A 17,807-nucleotide genomic window follows, 5' to 3' on the forward strand; every position below is an offset into this window, starting at 1 on the left:
TGCAGGCAAGGCAAGAAGCTCAAATAGGAAAGACAGTACTACATTTACTGTTCAAATGAAGAGTGCTTGCCCCTCCACCTGGTGAGTAGTGTGCTAGAATCCCCATGTGAATTTTAGCACAGAAGATCAATGATGAATTGTCTAGTTGTGAATTTCCTGCATTCTGCAGGGGGTTGGACTAGATGACCCTGAAGATCCCTTCCAACTCTGTAATTTTATGAAAATGAACTTGCATCTATCTGTAACTATTGTTCGAGTATCTTCTGTGCAGGCACACATGCCCTCCCTCCTGCCCCACTGCACGCTCTGGCTTCAGTGGCACTTGAGGTATTGTGGGTGAGGGCACTGTTGTGCAGGAGCACATGGCCCCTGGGCAGCAATAAGCTTCCTGTCTCTGACATCCAGTGCCCCCTGAGGGCTTTTAACTATAAAGACCTCTGATGGCAGGCCTGCTCGTGTGCAGTCCCCATGTGTGCCTGCACAGAAGATCCTCTGTGAACAAAATTTCCTCCTGGAGATGAGCTATAATTCCAGGGGATCTCCAGGTCCAACCTGGGGACTGGCATCCTTGCCCCGGCTCCACCTGATAAAATGAATATGCAGGTTGGGTGTGCCAACCTCCATGCCTTCACTGTAACTTATCTGCTGGGCCTGGCAGTTGCTCTCCCGGCCCTTTTCACCACCTGCTTACCTGATCGTTTGAAGTGGCGGCGCAGAGGGTGGCACTTGGGACTTCCGCCCCGCCAAAGCCACCGCCCCAGTTCATAGTCCAAATAGCCCGCTTGGCGCCCAAAGGCGGTAGCCCTACCTGTTGAAAGCTCGCTTCGAGACAAAGCGGGGATCTGTCCCCTTCCCTCCCGCCGTCTGACTGGAACCCCCTGCGCGCTGCCTGAGGCGCGCCAACGCTTCCCTCCTCCCGCCTTTAGTTTCCAGAGGGGCGAAACTCTGGGCAGGGGAGGCGAAGGTCGTCTGACCTCGCCCCGCTCCGCCCCTGCTGCCGCTCCTCGTCCTCCCCTCAGCGGTCCCGACGCCATGGCGCGCAGGGAGCCGGACGCGTCGACCTGCCGGCCGCTCTGCGACTTGTGCGCGCCGAGGGCGGCGGAGCGGAGCTGCCTCTCCGGCCCGAGCGCGGTCAACGGCGCCCCCCTGGGCGGCGAGGTGGCCGGCGGGGCTTTCCAAAGCCGCCAAGTGTGCCCGGCCGAGGAGGAGGAGGAGGAGGCGGCGGCGGCGCAGGAGCTGGGCGCTCGGCGGGAAGCGGCGCTCTTGTGCGCGGAGCACCTGGGCCGCCCCTTGGAGCTGTTCTGCGAGGAATGCGCGCGGTGCGTGTGCGCGCTTTGCCCGGCTCTGGGCCCTCACCGCGGCCACCGGGTCAACCTCCTAGCGCCGGCGGCCAGGGGGAAACAGGTAAGGGAGCCTCCTCTGCCTCCCGGGCGAGCGGATGCCCCTCGTTGGACCTTCCCGTGGGGGGAATGGGAAAATAGGCTGGTTGGGGGTCTCTCTCCCCTTCCAATTCCGGCCAGGGCGCCAACTCTTTCGCCACTCGGACTCCGGTTCTTGGTAAACCTCGCTGTGATTTCACGCCCGGAGTTGGGCTAGTGCTCATTTCTGTGGCGTGGAAAACTTTGGCCCGGGGATTGTGAAAGTCAAGGGCAGTTAAGAGCCCAGGAGCAGGCCAGTGGGGAGTTTTGCTTAGGGTCAGTTGGCACCCCACACTAGTCAGGGTCTGCTGTGGTAATAATGGGGCAGCCCTGGGAGTTTCTTGCTGCAAAATCCAACAGGAGGCCAGTGGTGCCATAAACAGGAGCTGCCTTTCTTCCAGTGTCAAGCTTTCCTGTGGAGGGAAAGTGACATAGCATAGCCCAATCTTATCTTGGAAACTAGGCAGAGTCAGTACTTGCAAGGAAGACTTTGCAGGGAAAGGCAATGGAAAACTGCCTCTGCTTCTCACTTGCCTTGAAAGCGCCTCGCTGGGGTCTCCATCAGTAGCTGTGACTTGATGACACTACACACACACACACAGCTCCCTAGCTCAGGAAAGTTTATGCTGGAATGAACATTGTTCATCTTGGATGTTTCTGTTTTTCCTATCGGACAGGTATCCTTATTGTAAGTGCTGGATTTCCAGTTCTTCTAGGATGCTTCTTAAGCCCTGCAGTTAGCTGTAGGGAATCCAGGAGCTTTTGTTTGCTTTCTCAAGATGATTCTGTGCCCAAAGAATAAGCAAAGGAAGAAGTTATCAGCATCCCTGCTCCAGCAGCCACTGATGGCTGTACGTGCATGCAGTGGCTTCTTGTAAGACGCAAATGTGCCCCTTTTTATAGAATCCTAGAGTTGGAAGGGGCCATACAGGCCATCAGCCTAAAGCATTTATGGTAAGTAGCTGTCCAGCTGCTGCTTAGAGGCTGCTAAGATAATTTGTTATGTCTTGTCGTGTGAATTACGTAAGGACAGAAATATTGTGTATGCTGAGGATCCCCAGCCTTCTTTTAACAATGTTAGTTTAATTTGATCAGATCTTCAGTGGCCAAACAAAAGCCCTGTTGGAATAATGCCTGACCTGGCCCCACCCACCTGCTAACATTTTGTGGGCATGAGAAAAAGTGTTAACAGGCACCTTAGTTTTCCTTGCAGCTTCTAATAAAATGTGTATTTTTCTGTCCTGCGAATTTGCTCCAGTATACCAAACAATGCACTGTGTTGGTGATTCTTCCAAGAGTAGGGCCCATTCCACACAGGTTTATTGTAGCATGAGTGTGGCAAATTGTAATCACTACTAAAATGCAGTTATGCACAATGTCGTACACAATCTGCCACACTCCTGAAACCGATCAGCAAAAAGCGCTTCATTGTAGCGCTTCCAGGGAAATTCCAATAAGTGGATTCACCCTCTGGAAAGCGCTACACTCTTGCAACCAATCTGCAACACTAGCGAAAAAGTTATGTGCAATACCATTGTTGCGGTTTCAGCAAAGTCCCTCCCCCTGGCTCTCTCCTCTGAACTTCCGGCGAAGCGATCGCCATTTTTTTTTTCTCGGAGCGAACAGAAAGCAACAAACCGGCGAGCCTTCATTCACCCAGCGAGGCTTCTCCGGCTGCAGTCCCTCCACAGAGCTGCTTTAAAGCTCGCCACTAGTCACCAAGCACAACACAGCCCCGTTTGCAAGTTCCCTTTATTTTCGGCCGAAAATCGTGCCCGTGCACGGGGGGGGGATTTTTTTTTCACTCAGGGGAGTGTGGCAACGATGAATCGCCAGCTCATACACCACCTGCCAGCTAGATGGGTCTCTCCGTTGCAACGAATCAACGCAGATTCGTTGCAATGTGTGTGTTTTTTTTAAACCTGTCTTAAAGGGAAAGGGGCTTTTCGGGAGCATGATAATGGCCACCCATTGGCTGTTTGTTTGAGTGATGGCCAGGGGCGGGACAAAGCACAGGAAAAATCGCTTCCTGGCTAGCGATTTTTGGCGAGTCTGGAAACCTGTGGGAAACGATTGCAACACTACTGAATTCAACTACAAAGGCAAGTATGCATAACACCGAATTCCACTATTTTAAATTTTGGAATTGCTTACTGTAAACAATTGGCCACATTAATTCTTGTGTGGAATGGCAATCTTTTGAGTTGCCTTTGTGCTGTCAAGAACCCTGAAAGGGATAGCCATATTGGTTCCAGTTTTGCAGATGCAGAAGAGAAACCTGAATTAATTTTGCCCGGGATTGTTCAGGGATTGATCATGCATACATTAATTTTTAACTCTGTTCCAAATGGTAAAATACATTTATTGTGGCACCAAGGATGAATGGTGTACATGTGCCTCAGTGGCCAGGTTTTGATAAAAGTGACCCCCCCCCAAAAAAAGCCTTTTGTTATATATAAAAATGACGAATAAATAAATAAGATACCTGGCACTTTTTGCACCAGAGGTTCAAAAGCAAACCAGGAGTCTATTTTTGTAAACCACCAGATGAACTCAAGAACATACCAGTACCAAAGTAGCTTTAAAAACCAAAATGCTTTTAGCTCATTATTAAAATTGGTCCCTACAGATCAGTAAATGAAAACAAGCACCTGATGCTGGGTTTAAAAAGCCCTTGTCAACAAGAAGAAACAGGGCTCTCTTATTTAGCTATTAGACTGATGGTTTGCCACAGATGGTTAATGTGAGCATATGGAGACAGGCAGTTCTTGTTGGGTTAGTATTTTTTTGGGGGGGGTGTAGGCGATTTATTATCACCTGGGAATAGATATGCTAAATAGGATAAGCCTAATAATTTGCATGCAAATATAAGCAGTTTTGCAAAGTCTAAATGCTCTGGATAATCAGGCCTTCATCATAGGTAACATTTTAAGCAGGAGCCTTTCAAATCTAAAGGATATAAACTCATGGCAGCAGCTGGTGGTGGTGTAAAATCATGGCTAAGACTGAGGGATAAATTAGGAAGTCTCTGATCTCAGCTGTGCCTTTGTCATAAACTGGGTGGCTCCAAACTCATGCAGTGCAGAAATAGCAACTATAGAATGGAAGGTACCTCCAGGGTCATCTAGTCCAACCCCCTGCACAATGCAGGGATTCACAACTACCTGCCTACTCACAATGACCCCAGTTTCATGCCCAAATGATCTCCCCCCCCCTGCAAAAAAAAAAAAATCTCCAGAATCCAGTCTGGCTTGGAGGGAATTCACCTACCATCCCACAGTGGTGATCAGCAATTCCCTGGGCATGCAAGGAAAGGACACAAGAGACAAACACTGGTACCGTATACATCACACTCTTACCCCACTCTTCCTTCCAGGAGCATTGTTCTCCCTGTTCTATTTTGCCATCACAACAATCTTTTGAGGCTCCTCCATGGCTCTTTTGGGATTGCTAGACAACCCCCAAATAACATGGCTGAGGTTTCGCGTGGGGGGGAGCCTGAAGTAGGTTGGTCGGTAAGTAAGAGACCGTGCCAAAGTTACTCAAGGAGCTCCTTGGCTTGGGTAAAGATTTGAACTGGTCTCCTTATGGACCTGGCCTCAGTGAAACACACAATAGGATTTTCCATTATCCAGGGGAGGAACAAGAAATATTTGCTGGCCGAGGATTCGGCTATTATGAACACCTTGCAGGAACAGAACTAGCCAGGACAGACCAAATAAGTTTTTTTCATCCCCTTGTTGAAAATGGTTAACATGTATTAATTGTATCTGTGTGCATCTGTACTGTTGACCTCTCATGAAGATCTATTTGATCGAAACCTGTTAGGGCAAGAAAAAAAAAATTATTCGGCATTATTGGCCTACAAATTTAGTAGCTTTATGTGTGCCAAATAGACATTCTTTTATGGTTTTTAAACATTTGAGCACCTATAGTAAGTTCATATTTTTCTACTCAGAAATAAGTCTCATATTATAAAATGGGGCTTGTTCCCAGGAAATTTACTCTGGGATTGCACCCTGGGTCTTTTTAACTCATAACCCAAAAATGTAATTGCAGCACCCCATTGGTTTTTACTGATACCTTCCTTACAGAGTCATTGTAAGGATTATTGTTTTTAAAAAATGAATGGAAGCACCTTGAGCACTTGGCAATACTACACAGATTGCAGAGTGTTTGTTTTTGGCTGCTTTCAGAAGTAGCAGTAATTTGCTGAGAGGATCCATCCGTCGCCATCTTATTTCCTATATAATTCAACCATGCCTTTCTCTTGTTCCAAACTGCTAAACAGTTTTACAGAACCGGTTTGTTGTAAAAAGTGAGGACCACTTTTCACTTACTTCAATGGGCAGTTCTTCCTACAGTAAGGATGGGGTGGGAATGTGGCCATGCCCCACAGGCAGCTGGCCCTTGTTGGAGATGGAATGCTGGGTTAGATGGAACTTCCAGCTGATCCAGCAAAGTTCTTCTCACCACATCTAATTCTGAACTCAGCACAAGGGTGTGGATCAAGAAATCTACACAATGGGGCCCACATGAGGACAGGGGATGTGCAAAACCTTAAAAAAATAGTTCGTGGTTGAGAGCCACCTCAGTGTAGTGGTTAAGAGTAGCAAGCTTAAATAAGGAGAACTGGGTTTGATTCTCCACTCCTCCACATGCAGCCTGCTGGGTGACCTTGGGCCAGTTACAGTTCTCTCAGAACTTTCTCAGCCTCACCTATCTCACAGGGGGTTTGTTGTATGAAGAAGAAGGGAACATGCTGCTTTGAGACTCATGAGGTCTGCTGGGTGACCTTGGGCCCGTCACAGTGCTCTGAGCCTCACCTACCTCCCAGGGTGTCTGTTGTGGGGAGTGGAAGGGAAGGTGATTGTAAGCCACTTTGACTCCTTTGAATAGTCAAAAGCAGGGTATCAAAGCCAACTCTTCTTTAAAAAAATCATAAAACTTATATTTGTGCAAGTGCAAATATCAGCACCCTTCGAATTCTTAAATGGTGACATAATGAGATCCATGGCTCCTTTGGGATTGCTAGACAGCCCCCAAATAACATGGCTGAGGTTTCGCGTGGGGGGGAGCCTGAAGTAGGTTGGTCGGTAAGTAAATGGGAATCAAGGAAGCAAGGAAAGGGAGAGGAGGTGTGACAAGAGGGGAAACTGAAGATTGAGGAGGCGGACTTAAGTGAAGGCAGGACCAGAAGAAAAGGGGGCAGGTCACAGGTGTTGCCCAGGAGAGGAGGATGAGCAGTATGGGGAGGAGGGATGCAATTTCTCCCACCCTGCAAGTCTCTGCAGCTTCCCTATTGGAGCCTTACATCAATAAGACTGTGATGAAGATGTTTCTGTTTCAGTTGTGTTTTTCTTACACACAACACAGGCGATCATGGCATCCAGCTTGAAGCAGTTATCACTGAAGAAACGGCGGGAGATTGACAACACCAAGCATATTGGAAAAGCTGCTAATGAACTTAAGGTGAGGTGGAAATGGGAAATGTTCTTTTATCCCCTATGTTCACATCGGTACCCACAGCTTTGAATATGGGTCCCCGCCCCTAAGAATTTGCTGTCTAAATTGACCAGAAGTGGAACTCAAGGGGGGGACTAGAATGATACAGTTTGTGGGACTCTTTTCCTTTACTCAAAGCTGTACACCTGCTTAATTTTTCAGAAGTGTCGGAGGAAGGACCAGGTGTCTGCCATCATCATCCCAACTTGGTTTATTAGTTTATCTGTCTAGCACCTAAATTATTTAAAAATCTGTTTTATTAATTTTCTAATAACAGGATTCGTCTCTCATTATGCTGACAACTGTGTACTGTGCAGGTGTGAACTTTTACATTAAAAGTTGTAAAGAATGTTCAGTGGATGAAATACAATCCTCAGCTCAAGTTGTACTGATATATTGTCTTCTAGAATATTTTTTATCCTTTTTATATTCTCCCCATCCCTGCCTGCCATTATATGTAGTTATACATCTGTGTCACCAATTTTCCTGTGTTCTGACTTTCTGAACCATTATTTTGTGGAAGGAGAATTTGAAGTCAAATAGCAGTTTTGCAGTAATGAATATGTTTTGCCAGTGTCTAGAACACAGAACCAACTTTTCTTCTTCTTCTTCAGTAATATCAGGGCTCTCTCAGCCTCACCTCCCTCACAGAGTATCTGTTGTGGAGGGAGGAAAGGGAAGGCAATTGTAAACTGCTTTGAGACTCCTTAGGGCAGAGAAAATCCGCCTATAAGAACCAAGTCTTCTTCTTCTTTTAAAAATGAGATGCTCCACAAAATCTTAGAGGTAGGTGGGACTGAGAACTGTTCTGGGAGAACTGTTTTGCAAGAGCAGCTCTATCAGATCTCTGACGGGCTCAAAGTCACTCATCTGGCTGCATGTGGAGGAGTGGGGAATCGTACCCAGTTATCCAGATTAGAGTCTGCTGCTCTTTAACCACGACACCACATTGTCCCTCAAGATCTAGCAACACCAGCTAGATCTAGCAACACCAGGTGGGACTTGGGGATCCCTTGGAATTACAGCTAATTTCCAGAGTACAGAGATCAGATCCCCTGGAGAAAATTGATAATTTGGAGGATAGACTCTATGGCATTTTACCCCACTAAGGTACCTGTCATCCCCAAGCATCATTCCCAAATCTCCAGGAGTTTCCCAGCCTGGAGCTGGTTGCCCATAGCCAGGCAGAGCCCCACCAACCCTATCAGGACCAGCTCTTTGCTCTGAGGAAGCAGGAAACGGGAACCAGAAAACATTGCTGGTAGTTCACAGGTGTCTGAAATCGGCTTTCTAGTGAGAAGAGCACCCAACAGGGCACCCTCCCTTTGTAGAGTGCTCCCTGGTGCTTTGGGTGAAGCTTGGCAGGGAACATAAGGAGACCCATCTGCTGCACAATACCTTCACTCTATACCAGGAAAGCGGAGAAAAATTCACCTTTCCCTCCGATCCTGTTTGTGTGCCAGAAGAGGTGAGTGGGTGAGGCTTATCTTGCTGCGGCTGAAGGTTCCGCTGTGATAAGAGACAGCAGGACTCCCTTGGGCTCTCTCTGCAGGCCACAAGGAGAGAGGTCCCTGCCTCTCCATCGTACTATCCGCGCATGCTAGAGCAAGGGTAGTCAACCTGTGGTCCTCCAGATGTCCATGGACTACAATTCCCATGAGCCCCTGCCAGCGTTTGCTGGCAGGGGCTCATGGGAATTGTAGCCCATGGGCATCTGGAGGACCACAGGTTGACTACCCGTGTGCTAGAGGACTCAGGGGAGAGGCAGCAGTCAGTGGCGAGCACACAGAGGTAGGCTGGAAAACCAGGCAAATATTTGTAGATTCCTGCCAAGAAAATGTAAAACGTTTTCTCTCATCATCTGAAACTGACAGGCCTAACGTGAGGAGGGTGTTCCATAGCTGTGGTGCGGCTGCCAGTGAGATCTTGCAGAAAATAAAGTACAGGAACCAGTTCATTCCATAGATCTGGGGGCTTCATGAAGAAAACGTTGGTGATTTTAGAAATACATTGGGCCTACACTGTTTTAATGATTGGGAGCAGTTACTGTATACGGTGCCTCTCACATCTGCTCAAGGCAGCTTGCAAAGTAAAAACAAGGACACCAAATTAGTACAACATAAGAATCATTGGTATAAAATCCACGTTCAGTAAATAAAGTAAGTAGCAGACTATAAAATACCTTTTAAAAGGATGAAATCTTTCAGTTAAAAGCCTAAAGAAAAGAAACATTTTGGCTTGGCAGCTGGAAGACACTAAAGTAGGGTCCTGGAAAACCTCCAGGGGGAGGGCATTCCAGAAGGGGTGCTACCACTGAGAAAGCCCCGTTGCTGGTTTAAGGGGCCTTGTTTATTTTCTTTCTTTTGCAAAGCAAACTGGCAGCCATGACAGAGAAAGACTTTGGGGGTGGGGGGAATTCAATGAACAATGTTCTCTTCCCTTTAGTTTATAAGGCAGAGGAGATGCATGAGTAGCCCCCTTTATAGCAACACTTTGGCAGGTCTGCAGAGCAGGCTGCTGAAATAAGCTATCAGAGGACCAGCTTGCCTGCACCACTCCTTTCCACCGGGAGCAAAGGGCAGGAAAGCGTCAGGTAAGCAAGAGCAAACAGCTGCCTTCCACCTGGTTTTCAGCTTGGCAGGCTGCCACTGCTGCTGCTGCTTGGTTTCTGGCTTCCAACGAGAAGCAGAATAAACAATTTTTAGACTTTAGGTTCAGTTGCCATGTCATTGGAATCTAGAGTCATGTCCCCACAATATTTTCTTTTTTTTTTGGTAATCTACATCTACAAGAGTTCAGTGGTACCTTAAAGATAAACGTTTATTCCTTCATAAGTCTTTTGTGCGTCAGAGCTCACCTCATCAGAGGTATTGGATTTTACGATGTACAAAATTAACCAAGCCAAACATTTCAGAACACAGTGCTCATATCCATCTTCCCAGGCCCAAATAATCTTAATGACCTAACTGGAGTGATGGCACACACAGCAGTTGTAGTGATAAAGCCTTACGGATGGCTGCATGTGGGGGAGTAGGGAATTGAACCGGTTCTCCAGATGACAATCTGCTGCTCTTTAACCACTATACCATGCTGGCTCTCAAGGAATACGTCCTGAATTTGGCTGGCCCCAGAGCAGGCCTAACTTTCACATAAGGACATGGTTCTGTGAGTGGGGCCTTCAGGTGGTGGCTGGAGGTTTCCCACTATTACACACCTGATTTCCAGGCAACAGAGGTTAGTCCATCTGGAGACAACGGCCTCTTTGGAAGGTGGCCCCTATGGCCAGGGAGGGCGCACTGGCTCTCTAGATGAACTGCAATTACCATGAGCTCCTGGGCATCTGGAGAGCCAGGGCTTGGCCAGCCCTGCTTTATGGCATGATACCCATTGTAGACTCTCCTCTCCCCAAGCCCTGCTTTCCTCAGGCTCCACCCCCAAACCCCAAATCCTAACTCCGAAATATCCAGGTGTTTTCCATGCTGGAGCTGGCAACCCTGTGCACTGTTAAAAAATAAACAAGGGCCTGCCAAAGTTGTAAGGGAATGTGTAAGAGATGGCAGAGGAGTTGTTTCTGTAACAGAGTGCCCATCGATGAGATGAAGAGTCCGTGATAACAGGGTCTGATTCCTATTAAGTGTCCATTTTCGAAACGGCTGAGAATGTTTCTTTAGGGACCTCTTGGAATGTCCTCTTCTCACAGTAGGTTCATGAAACACGGGGGCGGTTCATTTACCCTTCCATTGCCTGTTTTTGCCCCCACAGGAACACATGTCAGCAAGTCAAACTTGGTTGAAGGGAAGGTTTGCCGAAATCTGCCGATTGTTTGAGGAAGAAGAGGCATTGACAGAAAGATACATAGAAGAGAAGGGCCAGCAGACCCTGAGAAGGTACCAAGAGCAGATGGAAGAACGCGAGAGGCGAATAAGGACCATAGATCATTTCTCAGACAGGCTGCAACAAATTCAGCAGCAGGAAGACCCTCTTTATCTACTACAGGTAGGTGTGTGACGAAAGCCTCCACATGCATATAGCTACTCAAAGTCCCACTACTTTAAATTGGGCTCAAGTAAGCATTGCATGGAATTGCAGCATTTACCCATTGTGGTAGAGCGGTGGGACATGGATGTTTATAGTCAATATATGAACCAACAAACCTTGGCCATAAAGACAGCATTCGTTTTTGGATCTCCAGCACTATGCCGCCGTAGAGAAGGAAATTGCGAGGCAGATGATCCCTGCAGAGCAGTGGGTAGCAGTGCCCGTCTCATTTGATCATCTTGTCAACCACTTCAGACGTTTCATGGAGACTATCCAGGCCATCCTGCAGAAGCCGCTCAGAACACGACTCAAGGAAGGTACGTGAGAAAGCACAGAGTGTTTGACGACCTTCTGGATAGCTGTATGATGTCACCCGCCCTACTTGTTTTTGTTTAGTGTTACACATTTTGGATAGGCAGGGGCCATGGTTGAGTGGTAGGACATCTCCATGGCATGCTGAAGGTTCCTGGTTCAATCCCCAGCATCTCTACTTAAAAGTACCAGGTGATAGATGTGAAAGACCTTTGCCTGAGACCCTGAAGAGCTGCCATCCTTCTGAGTAGACAATACAGACAATGAAGGACCAATGGTCTGATGCAGCATGAGGCAGCTTCATGTGCTCATGTAATGTATACTGGTACTGCAGTCAGGGTAATTTCATTACTTCAGTTTGCGAGCATCGGTCACCCCATGGAGAACTTCAAAAGTGGATTTTGAGGTGGGATTCCACCACAGTGTTCTCCTGTCAAAAAAGAGCATAAAACGCTGGAGGGCGTCACCCCATGGGTCAGACATGACCCAGTGCTTGCACAGGGGATACCTTTACCTTTATCTAGAGTTTTGCTGCCTCTGAATATAAGAGATTGTTTCTGGAATATCAGATATAATCATCTCATTCCAAGAGGATTTTCTATACAATTCATTATACAGATTGAGATAAATACACAGATACAGAGAGACTTGGCAACAATCATACATAAATCAGATTATGGCCATCTCTCTCTTTCGTCCAACAATGTATTCCATAATGCACTAGGAAAATTGCAAAATCTTGAAATTGCACATTCCAATACATGACAAAAAGCACCCATTTCTCAGAAAGGATAGCTGTTTTCAAATGAGATCATGTTCTTATCGAACAGTTTGTAGCATGAGCAGAAAGGCCCTGAAGTTCACCACCTGCTCAGTTGTCATTTCAAGCTTGTGCAGAAAATAAAAAGCAACATGAGAATTGGTTCTCCTCTTTGTAAAACAAACAAATAAAGCCCACGGTGCACGGCAGCAGGTAACCGTTTCCCAGAAAGACTTTGAACAGACTTTGTTTTGTTTTTGTTTCTTGCCTGTGAAGATGTCTTCAGCGGCCTTGACTCCACGTTGAAGGAGCCTGGCGTCTTGCTGAAAGTGAACACTCGTGTCGATCGGTTGCTCTTTCTAAAACGTACGTAAACGTTCATGAAATGCTTGTGTCCCTCCCACCACCTCCTGCCAAACCTGGTCAGAATTCAGTGCTTCTAGGTGCCACTTGGGGTCTTTTAGAACAGGGGTAGTCTGTGGTCCTCCAGATGTTCAGTGTTTGCTGGCAGGGGCTCATGGGAATTGTAGTCCATGAACATCTGGAGGACCACAGGTTGACTACCCGTGTTATAGAATCATAGAATCAATGAATCGAAGAGTTGGAAGGGGCCATACAGGCCATCTAGTCCAACCCCCTGCTCAACGCAGGATCAGCCCTAAGCATCCTAAAGCATCCAAGAAAAGTGTGTATCTAACCTTTGCTTGAAGACTGCCAGTGAGGGGGAGCTCACCACCTCCTTAGGCAGCCTATTCCACTGCTAAACTACTCTGACTGTGAATTTTTTTCCTGATATCTAGCCTATATCGTTGTACTTGTAGTTTAAACCCATTACTGCACGTCCTCTCCTCTGCAGCCAACGGAAACAGCATCCTGCCCTCCTCCAAGTGACAACCTTTCAAATACCTTTCATGTTCTAGAACATGTCATTTCTAAAATGCGAAAAAGGACATGATTTGGAATTGTTCTCCTTGTAAATAGATTCAGGTGGGTAGCCAGGTGCATCTAAAGCAACAACTAAGTTTGAGTCCGGTGGCAGACAAGACAAAATGTATAAAGCTTTCACGTGCTGAAGAAATGTGCCTGCTCATGAAAGCTTATACCCAGAACTAAAAGTTCCACTGGACTTAAACTTTCTCCCTTTAGATGGTAAGCTGGGGTGGAAAAGGCAACTTGTTACTTGGATTGACTCTGTAGTGGCAAGTGGGCGACTTCAGAAATCCAGGCTTTAGTTGGTAGAGCAGTTTACATTCCCTACAAAACTAAACAGATTGAAGTTGGGGGGAAATAACAGAGACATCCCATCCCACTATCCGAAATCTCCTCCTCTAGGATTAGTTAAACTTTCAGGCTTCTCCTTGACTGCTTCTAGCATTTCCCTCCCTTCTGGGGCATTTTCATTCCTCATCAGAGCAGACCCTTGTGATAACCGTCAAAATCATCTTTACATACCTTCTAAGTCTCCTTTTTTGTGAGTAGCCTCCTGTTGTCAAGCCAATTTATAACGATATAGTCATTTTATTGTCATATTGGGGAGCCAACCCTTTTACTGTTAGAGACAGGGATGGACTGGGGGGGCACATGAGGAGAGTGGGGAGAATACAGAGCGTTGGGAATTGCAGACCTGAAATTCTCCCCCTTGGGCAGTTGCCAATCTTGGCCTGGCAACCAGCTGAAGATGGTGGGTGGGGGTGAGATACTTACTGTGGGAGGGCAGTGATCTTTGTTGCCACAGGATGTCACTCCCGGCACGACCTGGAAGCATCAGCATTGCACTGGGGTGTCATTCTAGATTTAAAAAATTGTGCCTCTGTGACTCTATGAACCACTGCATAAACAATTGCACTGCAGAAGTTTCGATTATATATCTAGTCAAATGCACCGTATCCTGGTGCATTCCAGAGTGACCGAGAAACATAAACTAGGATTAGACTAGGGAGATGAAGATGTGGGGAGGTGCAAATCAGGCCTGAGTTCCAATTACCCAGAGTCAGGGAGTGGGTCCCCCTGCACACTCTCTCATTTTCCCTTTTTCGTAAACGGCTGACTCCGCCGTGTCTGGGCCTCCTATGGATAAAGAAAAGCCACATAGCAAGGCCTCCCACAGACAAAACAGGAGAACTCCCCAGATCCACAGGGGGGGAAAACAGGACTTTGCAAGGTAACTGTCAAGGGGAGAAAAGACCTGCCTGCTGAGATCTAAACAGGCTGTAAGAAAAAAAGGATTCTGATGCCAGCTGCATGACAGACATGGGGGGAGGGGGGAGGAAACCAGCCTAACCCAAGCATTCAGAGAATGCTTACCAGGTACCTGCTAATGCTGGGCCAATTCTTGGTAGTTATTGCTGATGCTGATCTGGTAGGCGGGTGCTAGCAGGCCGGCAAAATGGGGTGTGTATGCGTGAGTGCAGTCAGGCATCTTCTGTGACCAGGTTCCAAGAGATCCTTGCAGATACAGAATTATCCCAGTGGAATTTTGGACCCCGGCCAGCATATTTGAGATTGGGAAGTGAGGGGAGAACTAGGTGGCAGGAGACACAGGGCTGCTGCTTAAAATGCCCCCCTTGTGTCTGCTTCCCTCCCCTCTTTGGCCTTCATGATGTCATGACATTCAGTGAGCTTTGCATAAGGGAAGTGTAGCGAAAAAAACATGGAGATACGGACTTTCTGCAACAGCCCTTTTTTCCGGCACGGCTGTTCCATCCTTCTCTTGCCCCTTTACAGAATTTGAGTTGTTTTCCTCCAGGATGTGGAGCATGTGAATGTTTTTTCCCCCCCACACAGATGCAAGATCCCCCACGCTGGACCTTGATACTTTGCACCCCAGGTTGGTCTTGTCTGAGGACCTTCTTTCCGTGAGCTCCTGCTGGAGGAGGAGGTTTTACTTCTCAAGTCCGCAGAGGTTCGACAGCCTCTGGCAAGTCCTGAGCAGGGATTTGTTCTGTGCCGGGAGCCACTACTGGGAGGTGGATTTGGACCGAGCTGGCCAAGGATGGTGGATCGGGGCCGCTTACCCTTCCATCAAGAGAAAAGGAGACTCCGAATTCTGCCGGCTGGGCTGGAACAGAGCATCCTGGTGCATCAAAAGGTTTGATTTTGAATACTGGGCATTCCACAACGGGGACAAAATCCCAATACGAACAGAAGACGATCCAGAACGAGTTGGAGTTTTTCTGGACTATGAAGCCGGGCTCCTGTCTTTCTATAACGTCAGCTTTGGGATGGAGCACCTGCACACCTTCCGCTCCAGGTTCACAGAGCCGGTTTGTCCCGCACTGAGGTTGTGGGAAGGGACGATAACAATCCGTAAGCTGACCTGAACACTGATGGCCCTGTGGCTTCATGTTGCTTTGTGGGATGTAAGAACAGCTACGTCCTTTATAACAGTGGTCCCCAACCTTTTTATCACCGGGGACTGGTCAACACTTGACAATTTTACTGAGGCCCGGGGGGGGGTAGTCTTTTGCTGACGGACATCACCGCCACCTGAGCCCCTGCTCCACTTGCTTTCCCACTGGCGCCCCTGACTTCCTACCGCCTGCTGAGGGGCGCTGCCAGCAGCAGCTGCACAGTGCCATGCCGAGGGGGAGCCCCAGCCACGGCGGCCGCTGGAGAGCACCAATGGTGAGCCGGCGGCAGTGTGGCAGGGCAGCCCCCGAGGCAGCAGCTGGGGAGGATGAGGAGCCGCGGCCCGGTACCGACTGATCTACGGACTGGTACCGGTCCCTGGACCGGGGGTTGGGGACCGCTGCTTTATAACTACTGCACTAAGCACTTGAGGTTTTGAAGATGAAGCAGCGAGGGCACAGCCACTTGGAAATGAAATCCTGGATTGCTTCCTCGGTAGCAAGACCGTCCCAGAAAGATCGCTGATCTGAGATTCTGGTCTCCACCAGACTGTGGTGATTTTTGCAAGACTTGCAGGACTGTTGTGAGGCTCAAACGAGGGAGAATTACACTGGGCTTTCTGGGAGGAAGGTCAGTATAAAGAAGTGTATGATGATAAAAGAAACAGCAGACATTCCTCATGGGATAGGAGTCCGTGCCCACCTGTGTAAGCTTGTGTACTTAGGAGGGTAGGTGGTATAAAACAGGGGTAGTCAACCTGTGGTCCTCCAGATGTCCATGGACTACAATTTCCATGAGCCCCTGCCAGCAAATGCTGGCAGGGGCTCATGGGAATTGTAGTCCATGGACATCTGGAGGACAACAGGTTGACTACCCCTGGTATAAGGTTCGGGTTTGCTGCATTTGATCCCTTTCACTGTGCTGTCTGCTTAGGTTACAAGAGAGCATTATGTATGCCAGGGACATGGCAGAGGTTTGTGCTCACTGACAGCAGGCAAACATTGCCACGCCTCCCTCCCTGGGAGTGGAGTTGCCACCTAGCAGAACTGTCGCCATAAGGAAAGATCAGCACTTGTGTCATTAGCTGTTGGACTGAAATACTTTCAAATGTTTGTGTGATTTAATGAGATGATTGGCTGGGAAATTTTAAACATCTGATCTCTTAAACTGTTATATTTGTCAAACTTTTCTATTTAAAGAGAAGGGCTTGCTGCATATCTGTTCTACTATGATACAAGGGGTGCCTGAATCTCCCTTGACATGGAGACGGGAGCGCAGCCTCAACAGCTGCCCTGCAACAGGATGGTTTTGCTAGACACGCTTTTGAAATTTTTGCTCTAGGATAATGATGGGGGGGGGGGGGGAATGTATCATGCAATTTGACTTACGCTTAGCCAAGCCTTTCTCAACTTTGTTACTGTTGAGAAACTCCTTCTGAATCTGAAACATTCTTCAGATTTCAAGAAACCCACAAAGTGGCAGAATCATGCAGAATATGGTTGGGAAGCATAGCTGTGTACATGCCCACATAGGTCCCCTTCCCTTCTCACCCCCTCCAGGCCCGTCATAGGCCATTTTAGGAAGGGAGGGGGGTGCAGGACGACATATGATCATATCACCCAATAAATGTTTAACAAATTTAAAATATATATTTATTAGATATAGATTAAAAATTAATATAAAAAAAATTAATTAACTCCCACCCATTTGGGAAACCCTGGCTTAACAGAAGTTTGCAAAAACAGTTCTCCAATTCCCAGGAACTGAAAAAGGGGGTTGTGGGAAGGCAGAGATAAGGCCCAATGAGAGACTGGGTACATCATCTGGAATGGTTCTCTTTAAAAGACATGGTCTCCAGACAAGGAGATGTTATTAAGAAGGCCTTATTCCTGGAAAGTGATGCTTTTTCTAGTTTGTCTAGACCTAAACCAGAGGTGGCCAAACTGTGGGTCTTCAGATGTCCATGGACTACAATTCCCATGAGTCTCAACTGACATCTGAAGAACCACCATTTGGCCTGGATGAAGGGCATCAGTTCTGTTCACTACTCTGGACCCACCACCCTTGGTTATACAGTTTCAAAACAATTCACTCCTACCGTGAACCAAGTTGTTATCCTGGAACAGAAGCAAAACTGAAGAGGCAGTCATGTCTGGTAACTTTAATGGAAACTGAATTAAAAAACAATCCACCGGTCATTATTTTGCAGTCGTTTTTAAGGCAGAGGTACTACATAATAACCAATCATCAGCTATACAATCAAAACTATCAGGGAAGAAGAGAAAAGGGATCAGGATCTCACTGCTTCACTTGCCAAGAGCCTATGCCGTTGTGATGATATGGGGTGGGGGGTGGGGGGGGGGGACACGCCTGCCACTGTGAGCCCAAGGCCTACCGGGCTCTGTTTAGAAGTGAACCCAAAGTGA

General features: G+C 47.6%; 1 protein-coding gene across 1 annotated transcript; it reads left to right on the forward strand.

The window, feature by feature from the left end:
• The first annotated feature begins 794 nt into the window (after positions 1-794).
• TRIM14 (tripartite motif containing 14) lies at positions 795-17,577 on the forward strand. Its single transcript, XM_077345577.1, has 6 exons — positions 795-1,404; positions 6,795-6,890; positions 10,686-10,919; positions 11,116-11,278; positions 12,310-12,399; positions 14,818-17,577. Exons 1-6 carry the CDS (start codon positions 1,033-1,035, stop codon positions 15,351-15,353), a joined length of 1,491 nt encoding a protein of 496 aa, XP_077201692.1. The 5' UTR covers positions 795-1,032; the 3' UTR covers positions 15,354-17,577.
• Positions 17,578-17,807: the final 230 nt, after the last annotated feature.

Source organism: Paroedura picta, chromosome 7, assembly GCF_049243985.1.
Source record: "Paroedura picta isolate Pp20150507F chromosome 7, Ppicta_v3.0, whole genome shotgun sequence".
Classification (NCBI taxonomy): Eukaryota; Metazoa; Chordata; class Lepidosauria; order Squamata; family Gekkonidae; genus Paroedura; species Paroedura picta.